Source organism: Metopolophium dirhodum, chromosome 1 (assembly GCF_019925205.1).
Source record: "Metopolophium dirhodum isolate CAU chromosome 1, ASM1992520v1, whole genome shotgun sequence".
Classification (NCBI taxonomy): domain Eukaryota; kingdom Metazoa; phylum Arthropoda; class Insecta; order Hemiptera; family Aphididae; genus Metopolophium; species Metopolophium dirhodum.
In genome coordinates, this window is record NC_083560.1 from 68,591,368 (window position 1) to 68,604,200 (window position 12,833).

The 12,833-nt window shown below is 27.4% G+C and overlaps 1 protein-coding gene across 1 annotated transcript; it reads right to left on the bottom strand.

Annotated features, from left to right (window-relative positions):
* Positions 1-2,143: 2,143 nt before the first annotated feature.
* On the bottom strand, positions 2,144-6,208 carry LOC132937387 (uncharacterized). The gene is made up of 3 exons (XM_061004207.1): positions 6,075-6,208; positions 3,585-4,482; positions 2,144-2,938 (listed from the first exon to the last, which is right to left on the bottom strand). The coding sequence occupies exons 1-3, from the start codon at positions 6,161-6,163 to the stop codon at positions 2,387-2,389; spliced, it is 1,539 nt and encodes a 512-aa protein (XP_060860190.1). The 5' UTR covers positions 6,164-6,208; the 3' UTR covers positions 2,144-2,386.
* Between the last annotated feature and the right edge of the window lie 6,625 nt (positions 6,209-12,833).

Genomic DNA, 12,833 nt, shown 5'->3' on the forward strand with positions numbered 1-12,833 from the left:
GTAGATACTTGAAAATTTAACTGAATGTTTGTATTAGCATTTTCTAAACAAGATAACATTTTGAAAAAAATTTGACTCTTTTTGAGCTGTTTACGGACATTGTCAGTTTTCAATTTTTTTGGTTTTTTTTTTCTATAAATATTAATAAAATTTTATTTGTTTGGTAAAAAAGCGTGTAAATTTAATATAAGGCTCCTGATATATCGTTCTAATAGCAGTTGAAAAATATTAAAAATACAGGCACAATTTTTTTTTATAAGCATTTGAAGTTCAAATTTTGACACTATTCATCAAATTTATAATTTATTAATTATTTTGTAGTTAAAAATGTATAAAATGTTGAACTTTTATGGCTAAGGATTGAAAATTTAAAACAAGGCTCCATATAAATAGGTTATATATAAATTATTTTATTCACAATAATATCATCAAATATACTTTGTAATATCATAGGCTGACTGACCGTTTTCGCTCAGAATCGTTTTTCTTATACAATGATATTATATCATTGAATTCAAATTTAACACCATCCATTACAGTAACCCACTTGTTTTGGCTGAATAAATAAATAACTATAAAAACATAATATGGAGGATCTTTGTATTTTCAAGTTTTTTGACTTCAAAAATGTTTTATTGTCATTTTTAGAAAAAAAAACTAATACAAATTGAAAATGTAAAATGTCTAAATATGCAGTTATTTGCATTATATTAATTATATTTCATATAATTACGGAATTAAATAGGTATTACATTTTATAGTAGGTACATAATGTGACATTTTTAATGTCAAAAAATAGATTAAAATATAGGTAATTATAATAATTTAAATTAAAGTTAGTTTTAATTAATACAACAAAAAATAAATATATAGTTACATGTAAAAATAAAGTAAGATAGAAAACACATGAATAAACATACTTAGTTTATGTTATAACATATGATGAATCTGTTTACTGTGTGTCGTACATGTCGTTTACAAGAATGTCAAATACATTTTTATGAGCGTTGAAATTCTTATTTTTACAACATTTGATATTCACTCGATATCTCATGTAACGATTTTCTTATTTTGTTGTAATTAAAAAACATAAGACTGTAGATACTTGAAAATTTAACTGAATATTTGTATTAGCATTTTCTAAACAAGATAACATTTTGAAAAAAATTTGACTCTTTTTGAGCTGTTTACGGACATTGTCAGTTTTCAATTTTTTTGGTTTTTTTTTTTCTATAAATATTAATAAAATTTTATTTGTTTGGTAAAAAAGCGTGTAAATTTAATATAAGGCTCCTGATAGAACTTGAAAAATATTAAAAATACATAGGCACAATTTTTTTTTATAAGCATTTAAAGTTCAAATTTTGACAACATTTATCAAATTTATAATTTATTAATTATTTTGTAGTTAAAAATGTATAAAATGTTTAACTTTTATGGCTAAGGATTGAAAATTTAAAACAATGATTCACGTAAATAGGTTATAATTAAATTACTTTATTCACAATAATATCATCAAATATGCTTGGTAATATCATAGGCTGACTGACCGTTTTCCTTATACAATGATATTATATCATTGAATTCAAATTTAACACCATCCATTACAGTGACCCACTTGTAACCTACTGTACAGCAGAAGGACATCCACTTACCCACCTTTTTGTTATTTGATAATTATCTATATTTAAAATGAATAAAAAAGGCTACAAATTATTACATTTATTTATTTGTAAATACATAGGTACCTACGCGTTGTAATTATGTTAACCTTATTTTGTATAAGTAAAAACTTAAAATTCCAAAATATTTTTTCAATGGTCGATAGATTAATTTTTCCATTTTCAAAAGTAAGGGAGGGGGCCCATTCATTATATTTACACACGGGCCCAAATTGGCATAGTTGCGGCACTGAATTCAGCGTATTTAGTGTAGATTGTAGACTGTAGTTAATAGTTATACCATTATACTGTATAGTGTTTACAAGTTTGGTTGATAAAATGCATTTTTTTAGAATATAATAACGAAAAAAAGCAATATTATTGAAAAAAAATATTACAATCCAAAAGAAAATTTAATACTAAATCAAACACAAAATAAATCAAATAATAAAAAAATATTAAAACAGTATGCTACAATTTATATATTATTTCTATTTCTATTTCTATATTATCCTATTGAACACAATCATAGTAAGTTAACCCAATCATCATGACAAATAGCCTTCAGTTAGTTTATAATTTCAAAAATATATATATATTTTTTTTTAATTCATAATTTATCAACAAAACATAATTTGCAATAAACATTGCATTGTAATGGAGTTTAAAACAATAATCATAATACATATATAAAAAAAAACTGTTGTAAAAAAAAAATTACATAATTAATTAAATGCAACCACCATAGTTTTATAGGAATGAGAGAAAATCATAGATAATTTACCCACATGAACTAATGAATACCCTGGAGTTAAATGTATAGACCTAATAGAAACATGTTCTTTGACGTCAAATATTTCATATGAATTTGGAAGAGTCGTTCGTACTAACAAATATCTATCATTTAAAGGTGTTAGAGGTAAGAGATTTGATATTGCATCACCAGCTATTTTTTGTATCACTTCAAATTTGGCCATAGTGGACTTTAATATATCATACTGAAATATACTTTGATTAACATTGTAATAAATATAGTTTCTTGTACAATCAAATGAAAAAGTATCGCATTCAAGCCAAAACATGTTTAAGAATGAATTATTTTTCAATGTGATGAATGGAGTTGCAGATCCTCTGTTTTCTACTCCAATATAATTGCCGATCGCCTTGAACTGAGTAACGGGCCCTACCAAGGGTATCTGTAATCTATTGTTTTCTTTACATCCTTTGAATTGATGAAGAATTGCCAAATGTTCTGTAGCTTTAAAATTCTTTTTCTTCTGAAAATTAAAATATAATAAATGCAAATTTGTTTCTTTTATAAGTCCAATAAGATATGATAAATAAATTAGCGTGTAATAAAATAGTTAATATTTACAATCATAATATAAAAAGTTTAATTCAAATACTTAAGTGTTTAAAAAGTCAGATTTATTTAAATAAAATTTAAATGGTTATTTAACAAAAATAAAAATAAATAGAAAACAGTATATGATAAAAAACAAATAATTCATTTTATACTCAACAATTCCATATTTAAATTACTTTTCACTTTGAATACTATAAAATTATTTTTATTCAGCTTAAATCATAGAGTAATTACTAATTAGTATTTACTCTATGGTATAAATAGTATATAATTCCAATACTGTATTTAACCTACGCTGTTACCTACTATAATATATATATGTTAAAGTGAGTTACAGTCGTAGAATTAAATGATATCATGCAAATTTCCCTAAATACATTTTTTTATTTATTGAAATTAGCTATGGATTTTATTTGCAAGAAATTTTATATACAGTTAGATAACAGAATTATATGTAATGAGTTGGATGTCAAAAATATTTTAGATTTCAAGTTTAAAAATCACTGGCAGACAAACAGTACAATTGACTATTTCTTAATTTAAGTTTTTATATTTACCGGTCTTGTGATTCCAATCATGAGTCTATAATCTGAGCATTTCATGCTATCAACAATGCATCCTTTTGAGCTAAATTGCAGCTCTTTATATGTTTTTTCTGTACTCAAATCAGTTACAAATAATGTACTAGTAGCTGGGTGCACTAATGATAGTTTATTTTCATATAAATCAAATTTTGTATCACAATGATCAATTAAGAACTCTTCGTTGAAATCATCTTTATTCAAGCCATAATCAACAGATTTCTGTATCACTTTAAAAAATTTTTTGTTGAATTCAGTATTCTTAATTGAATATACAAATATAATGGAACAAATTTCAAGCACCAAGAATCTTTTATTACCAATTACTTTGACTGGATATTTTTTTAAAAAACATTTTTTAATAAATTCTCTAAGTAAATTAAATAACGGCAAAATTCTTCTTTCTATAGGTTTATTTGCACCATTTAAAATAAGTATTTCAATTGGTTTTTTATAGTAGTAATTCATATTTACTATATAATCATCAGTCCAATATGATTGTTCAAAACGTCGATGAGGTATTTTAATAAACGGAAAATAGTTGTTTTTCATATTCTTGACAACCGTTATATAATGGTTAAAAGTTAGCCAATTATCACATAATGACCCAAATAATTTTTGTGAAACTATTTCAGAATATGACATGCATTGTGAATCATGTCTTTCCCTATCATTTAGACACCGGTTGTAATCAATAGCTTGTATATTTAAATTCTTACAAATCTTACCCCATATCTCATTTTGGTTTAAATATATACATCGCCACTTCTTATTAACTAATTTCAAGTTCAAAATATCATTGAAGTCCAACTTTAGGACTATTGTATTAATGATTTCAAGTGGAAGTTGTTTAAAAATATCATACGGTTCAGATCTACAAAAAAAAATAATTTTTACATTATTATCAATGATAAAATATTATCGATTAACTATTACCTAAGAACTTTAAATCAATTTATTAAAAGTATATCTTTATTTGTTATTCAACATTTTTTTTGTAATTAGCTCTACATCTGATGGTAAAACATTATGTTTGATAATAAGGTTAGTTTTTCCACAGGTGTTCATAATACCATAATTTACCATAAAATATCATAAGTTAAAAATGCTAAGCAATTTATAAGATTCTTAGTAAATTTTTAGTATTGACTTTAAAGCATAATACACAAGTTAAAGAAAAAATGTATTTTTAATGAGGTATTACTTATTATTAAACAGTGACAGCATGTTCAAATTATTCGTTTAATTTCCATTGAAAAGTAAGAATAGGTATTACTAAATTATTATTTTCATATACCTACATATTTCTATAGTTAAGTTTTTAATATAAGTGAAAAAAAGGTAAAGGAAAATATGAAAAACAATTAATTATACTGATTTTGTAATCTATAAATTAAGTGTTCAATTACCGGATAGATAGGTAGGATTAAAAAAATATGAAACAATAATTTTTCTCAACAAAACTGTGAATCTGCTAGCACACATAAGAAATATATGCGAGTAAAAGAAAACCCCAAAATGTCTGTAAAGTAATCTTGCTCGACCCATGCTGGCCATTTTTTAGCACAAAACAAAAATCTCTAGTGAAATCCTCAATTTATTTTTAATATCAATAGAATTACTAGTTTTATGAAGTGAATATAGTATATATTATATTCATCTTTGAACAAACTAATTTATGAATAATAAATAAGAATTGTAAAATGCCTAATTTATTTTCATTAATCAAAAAATATTTGCATTTAGTGTCCCATTATGTGGGAGGCTAAAAATAATATTTATATAAAGTACAACAGTATTTTTAATGAGATTTATACATTATTTTAATAAAAAAACTATAAGACAAAGGATAGTAGTGTAATTGTTAGTTTTAGATATAGGTATAGGGTAATTCAAAAATTAACAATGTAGGTAGTTTAAAATTATTATTTTTATGGTACATGAAATTTTAATATAAAATAAATGATGTGAAATTGGAATAATTATAGAAGTCTTCAAGTTTTTTTTATATTAATTCCTATTGGGAAATTGAACAAAATATTTTGTATACTATTATTGATAGGTTATATTTTCAATATTACCATCACTATTTAGTATATTTTTCAGAACTATTTGTTTTTTTTCGTAATATATAGAAATGTATTCAAGAATAGGTATTTCTTCTATTTTTACTGGTTGGTATCATCACAAGAATAATTAATTTTTTGCCTACTTCATTTATATCAATAAATATTAAATATAATAAATTAAAATATTTATATAAGGCTATAAATTAAAAACTAATGATTACTGCCAATTTATTTTTAAACCATTGTTCTTAACTTAATACTTTACTGTTACAGACAAAATTCCAAAAAAAAAAAATCAAAAATTTTAGAAATGCTTAACTAGATTTGTTCTACTTTTTATCATACGATATATGATGGTAATTATTAATTATTATTAATGAATAAAAAATCAACTTACTCATTTAATTTACTAGGTGATATGATTTCTGTTTTTCGACCATCAATATTCATATCACCTAATTTAGTTATTGTACAATCAATATTCATATTGTTTAATTATGTGATCATCTACATCTAGAATAAAATTAATATAGATCTGAAAAAAAATACAAAATAGAAGTTACTCAATTTTTATACTTTTATGGCTATATATATGTATAATTATTATTTTATAGTTAGGTTATTCTATAAAATTAAACATAATTATTATGAACAATTTGTAGGATAAGACTGAAACAAAATCATAAAAATATTAGTTACAAAAGTTATTAAAGTCTTATTGAAATTTTAAATGCCTTATTATGCTACATGCAAGACAAACGGTAAAACGATTCTGAGCAGAGACAGTTTATCAGTAAGGATTTTTTTAATTTTTATTATTTATTATAGCCTTTAAGTTAAATTTATATTATAATATTATAATTTTTTATTCGTTTCTACGGTGATAAACAAAGCGTTAGGAATTAAAACCCCATTTTAAGCAGTTTTTCGTAATTTGTTAGTGGCATTAAATAACTATTGAGAAAATCGAAAAATGGCCTTTCTAAAGTACCATCTTGATTCAATTTTCTAAAAGATAGGGTACTAAATGTTGAAATCAAAACACTCCTTCTAGTAGAAATTTTGTATACAGGATATAAACCTACCAAATTTGTAAAAAAAAAACCGTTTGGTAGTACTAATCGAAAATATTGGATTTTTTATTAACCAAATTAGGCCCAATTCATTAACCTAGATACTAGGCTAATGGGGGGGGGGGAAGGCAGGGCACCTCTGGTCCTCCCTTAAATCCGCCACTGATAAGTTATCATTTTACAGATGTGGTTTTACATTTTTAATTTTGTATGGTTATTAAGATTATACTGAAAATGTTTATTATTAATTTCCTGTTAGGTGTTAAACATGTAAAAACAATAACTATAATCAACAAATTTCACTTTTTATTAATTGCTTAATTAATAAAATTGTCCCAATAATTGACCAATTTATTTAAAGATTAATTTAATTAAATGTTATTTTAAATATGATTATTTAGAGTTATTATCGAATAAATTTCAATAACTTCATTATGATTTTAATTTTTACAAAATGTATCTATATTATTCATTATGGTACATAAACCGATTTAATGACTACAATGCCCTTTTTATACTCTCATGGGCGCAAATAGGGGGGCTTTAGGGGCTAATCCCCCCAAAAATGTCCATAGCTCCCCAAACATTTCCTACATTTTGTTTTAAGCTTATTCAATATTATTAAAGTAAGATTTTAGCCCCCCCAAATGCCGAAAGCTATTTGCGCCTATGGATACTCTATACTAAAGAACAAATTGTCATATTATGTTGGTTGTCATATTATGATTTTCAATTAAATCAATTAGTTCCTGCAGAGTTTAATTATAATTTGAAACTCAAATCAGATACTACTAAAACAAATTAAAACTTAATTATAATATTTTTTTCTGATTATGATATAACAGTAAGTACCTACTAAAATTTTCAATTTTGTAATTTATGCAATATTTCCTTCTCTTGTTTTATTAAAATTAAGCTATAAGTGTCCTAAAAAATAAGATTAATTATAACCTATATTTTAACTTTAGAAACTTATCTAAGAATACCTATGTTCTTGTAACAAAATAATAATTACCTATCTATTATTCTATCTTATAATAATTTTTTTTTTAATACTAAATAATAATTGTAATATTGTTGGAACTAAATGAGACATGTACCTATATTATATTACATCCATGTAAATGGTAATTAAGGTTCCACAGTAGTTATTAAAATGTATTTATATGTTCCAGATAAATGTATCACATCAATGTATTTTACTGTTGAATTAGTAATTTTAAAGGAAATAAGTAGGTAATATAGTAGAGGTGGCCTCAACGAGGCTCGCGAGCCACATGCGGCTCTTAAATCAGTTTCGTCTGGCTCTTGAAACCAAGCTTAGAGTAAAATTAATAAATATAATTCTGTTAGAATCGTTAGATAGTGTTTTTATGACCTGGTTACTTTGAAGAATACTACTCGTGGTCGTGCCATTAGAGAAGCTCTGGATGGGGTTTTACAGAAAAATTCAGTGCCAATCGGTAATATTGTCAGCATTGCTACTGATATAAGACTAACACGAAATGTGACTCCCCTTGAATTAGCTTTATAAATTAAAGTTAGTTGCCACCCCTGTAATATAGTTTATAAATAAAAGATATTTTTATAAAAAGAAATTGTATTAAGAAATAATTTAGGTATAATGTGGAATTACCAAGTTATCTAAGTATACCTTGACATAATTGATACATATTTCATTCAAACAGTTGTCAATATATTATAATTATTATCAAACTATTATCATCATTTATAGGTAGGTTATAAATTAAAAATGTATAATAATACAACTGTTGACACTTTGTAATGAATTTAGATTATTTGACCATTTTAAATTCTACAGATACCTATTAACAAATACTCAATATAGGTTATAATATAATGAATATTGATATATATTAAATAATATATCCTAATTTTACTGAGTATACATTTTATACTCAGTAAAATTTATAAAACTCTTGTCTTAAAAATACAAATTTAAATTCAACTAAAAACAAAATAAACTGTGTTTTCGAACATATAACTTACCTTGTTTATGTAAAAAAAGTTGTATATTCCTTATAAAAGCCAATGGTCATGTGTAACACTACTGCAGTTATACTACCCATGAACAACATACCAACATGTATTAACCCTGTATAAAAAGTAGGCAATACTATAACTAATAAATTAGTAATTAGTATGGACTAAGATAAAATAAACTGGAAACGAAAGCCTTTTCACTGGGCCGCGTAAGGTTAGGAGCACGCTAACTGCTATAGATATTTTCTGCTCTAGGATAGAACATTAGTGTTTTCCACAAACGGACTCTTGATTTATGAGTAATAACCACAATTTAAGATAATATCTGTTTTCTGTAATCTGTATAATAATATACAAGTAACAGGTTAATCAACGACCCTATGCAGGTTATGCACATACATAACAAAAAACTTGTTGCACGAAAGATCTGGTTTTAAACAGCTGACAACGATAGAGCTACTAACGCTCCAAGCGTGGTTAACATCAACCAACAACTTAATATTGTATATTAGGTATATATATTGATATATTTTGTAATACCAAGAGAAATCACTATAGGTAATGTAAAAGCTCTAACCGTAATTCTTGCTATGACAATTTCGTGTACAAAAAAATAAGTTTCGTTGAGTAACCTGTAGGTATATCTTAACTCGTGGCCATGAAAACTACTCAGGTTGGAACACAAGTTAGTTGTACGTCTTCCTACTGTACATTGAGGTATATGTACCATTTTCTGTTTTTTCTAATTTAGGCAAAAATAATGCTTTTTCGTACAAATTACACACCACCAAAATTGAAGATTATGACATTTCACATAATGTAGCATATAATAAATATTATATTAATTGCAATAAATAGTAGGTTGGTACACGTGTGTGTTGTGTTTTGGTAGAATTTCTAATGGGGCACCCGTAGGTTTCTGCTGTGCCCCGGGTGGGGGGGATGGCGGCACTTGTTCTCCGGACACCGTGACTTTCCCAAAGAAGAATGCCACCCGCGGCCTAGGTATCGAACTCGGGTCGGCCACTCCGTCCCCCTATAATAGTATTATAATAACGTTATACAAATATTATTCTTTATTACAATGTTATAATAATATTATTAATCATAACATTTTTGTCTGGGATAGGTTTAATATACTGTGTTTCCAGAAGATCACTCATTAATAGCATTAACCAGGTAAGCTCCTGTACGGCTTGGCTTAGTGCAATATACTCTGACTCTGTAGTAGAAAGTGACACTTATTTCTGTTTCTGTGAGCTCCATGCAACTAATTCCTTGCCAACACAGAACGCTGATCCTAATATAGGTCTCCTTGTCGTTACGTCACCAGCATAATCTGCATCACTATAAGGCATAAGCAATTAAATTGATATTTATATCACTACTATACAAAAGTCCAAAATTTGGTGTGGATTTTAAGTATCTAAAAATGCGTTTTACTGCATTCCAGTGCACTTTATGAGGTTTTTCTAGATAACGGCTAACCAAATTAACAGCAAATGTTATATCAGGTCTCGTTATTTGACTCAAGTACAACAGACTCCCAACTGCTTCACCGTATGGAACTCCCTCTGCTTGTGTTGACTCTGTCTCCGACACAGTTGAGCCCAAGGTGTGTTGAGGATCGATTGGTATGTGCACAACGTTTGCACTTTCCATATTGAACTTGAAAATGATGCACTCACAGTACAATGTCTGGTGTATGAAAATAGATCCATCAATCTTCTGGTTCACTTCTATGCCCAGAAACTGATCCAAATCGCCTTCTTTTTTTTCAAAGTTGTCCTTGAGACATCTGAGCAAGTCATTGACCTGATCGTCAGTTGTTGCTGCTACAAGTCCATCATCTACAAAAATAGCTACTATTAGTAAATGATTATTTTTCTTACTTATAAATATACAAGAATCTGCTTTGGTCTCCTCTAGCTCAAAGCTGTTTAACATATTTTTGAACTTCTTGTTCCAGCATCTGGGGGTTTGTTTCAGACCATACAAGCTCCACTGCAGTTTGAAAACTTGACTGCTTCCATCTTCATATCCTTTAGGCTGATTCATGTATATTTCTTCTTCAAGGTCACCATAAAGAAATGCTGTCTTTATATCGAACTATTTGAGAACTAGTTTCTTTGCTGCTGCTATGGCTAATATTATACGAATCGAATCATCCTTAACCACGGGGCTAAATGTTTCTTGGTAGTCTATTCCAAAAACTTGCGCACAGCCTTTTATAACTAGCCTAGCTTTAAATCGACCTACTTCTCCATTTGTTTTTGTACTTAGTTTTATATATCCACCCTTTATTTATTGGATTTTTATTTATTGGTAAATCTACTAATTGCCATATTTCATTTTTCTGCAATGATAACACTTCGTTGTCCTTTGCTGCCTTCCAATTTTCTACATTTTTACTTGTCATAGCCTCTTTTTATGTAACTGGGTCATTACATGCTGAGAAAAATGCATCTCTATACCTAATAGGTTTATTGAGTTTTCCTCTGTCTCTGAGTATCATCTGTTGTTGATCCTCTACTGCTACTGGCATCTGTTTATCATCGTCCAGTTTTTCTTCTTCATAATTTTTGTCTTCCACGTTTTCAGCTGAATTGTCTGAATTGATTTCTTCCTTGGGGCCACATACATCACTGTGAATTAACTGACCTGGTTTTGTAGTTTTAGTATTACTTAACATGAATGGCTTTCTGTGTTGTTCACTACAAATGCAAGCTTCGCAGAAAAATTTATTTTTCGTTTCTGTATATGGAATCCGCATATGTTTCAAGTATGTCCGAACATACTGGACATTCTGATGACTTGACATTTCATGCCACTGTAGTAACGTGATATTTGTAACTGCAACATTTGCTTGATCAGCCAGTTGTAATGGCTTTGTTCTTAGAACCATTAAAAACATTTTATTCTCACTAACTCCTATATCAACTATACCATTGTTTTTGTTAAATATACAGCCGTCACTGTCTGTCACCATTTTTATACCTTTATCAAGGGATGCTCCACACGAAAACAAATTTACCTTAAGATCAGGTACGTGTAAAACGTTCGACAGATGACTGTCAACCCATTTATAACCGATTATCGCTTGAACATTTATATTACCTTTACCAATAACCATAATATATTTACCATCACCAATACGTACTGGTAATTAAGTTTCAAATAATTCATAGTTAGTGAACCATTATTTTCGACTGGTCATGGATCACTTGCACTGAATCCACATCCCATTTTACTGCCTCACTGATTTCGGTGTCCTTTGATTGTCCTCCAACCAACGCATTGCCTGAATTTGATTCGCTCTTATTTCTTTCTATTTGTTCTTTTAAGAAAATCCGGCATTCCCGCTTCCAATGCCTGGTTTTAGATTCTGAGTGGAACGATGGATGTATTAATTTTACAATGATATATATATTTTTTTAAATTTTTTTTTGTGTCTGTCATCACCTTTTAGGACAGTAAAAGTGCTTGGATTTTTCTTAAGTATCTTTTCTGATTGGAAAGTGAATCTAGTTGGTACTTTGGAGGGGTCAAAAGTAAAATTTTTCCAGTAATTTTCAAAAGCGCCGTGAAAAACAAAAGAAAAATTAAGAAAAAACAAGAATTTTTACACAAAATCTGTTTTCGAAAAAATCGATTTTGGTTTTTGGTGCAACTCTTAAACAAATGACTGTACATGCAATTTTAACTGAATGTTTATATTAGAATTTTCTATACACCACAATATACAAAATTTAAAACAAGATTCCACGTAAATAGGTAAATATATAAATTACTTTATTCACAATAATATTATCAAATATACCTAGTAATATCATAAGCTGACTGACCATTTTCGCTCAGAATCGTTTTTCTTATACAATGGTATTAATTGATATATATCATTGAATTCAAATTTAACACCATCCATTACAGTGACCCACTTATAATCTACTGTACAGCAGATCGACCTCCACTTACCCACCTTTTGTTGTAATGATTACACTTGCCTGGTTTTTTATCATTGTTCCGTTGGTTTTCAGAGTTACCAATTTTTGCATGTTTTTCTTTATTTGTTCCGTACA

Excerpts from the sequence above, each read along its gene's own strand:
- LOC132937387 (XM_061004207.1), bottom strand. The coding sequence starts at position 6,163 with ATGAATATTGATTGTACAATAACTAAATTAGGTGATATGAATATTGAT. Across the intron at positions 4,483-6,074 it reads TCACCTAGTAAATTAAATGA|ATCTGAACCGTATGATATTT; the intron begins GTAAGTTGATTT and ends TTTTTTTTGTAG. Across the intron at positions 2,939-3,584 it reads TGATTGGAATCACAAGACCG|AAGAAAAAGAATTTTAAAGC; the intron begins GTAAATATAAAA and ends TTTAATTTTCAG.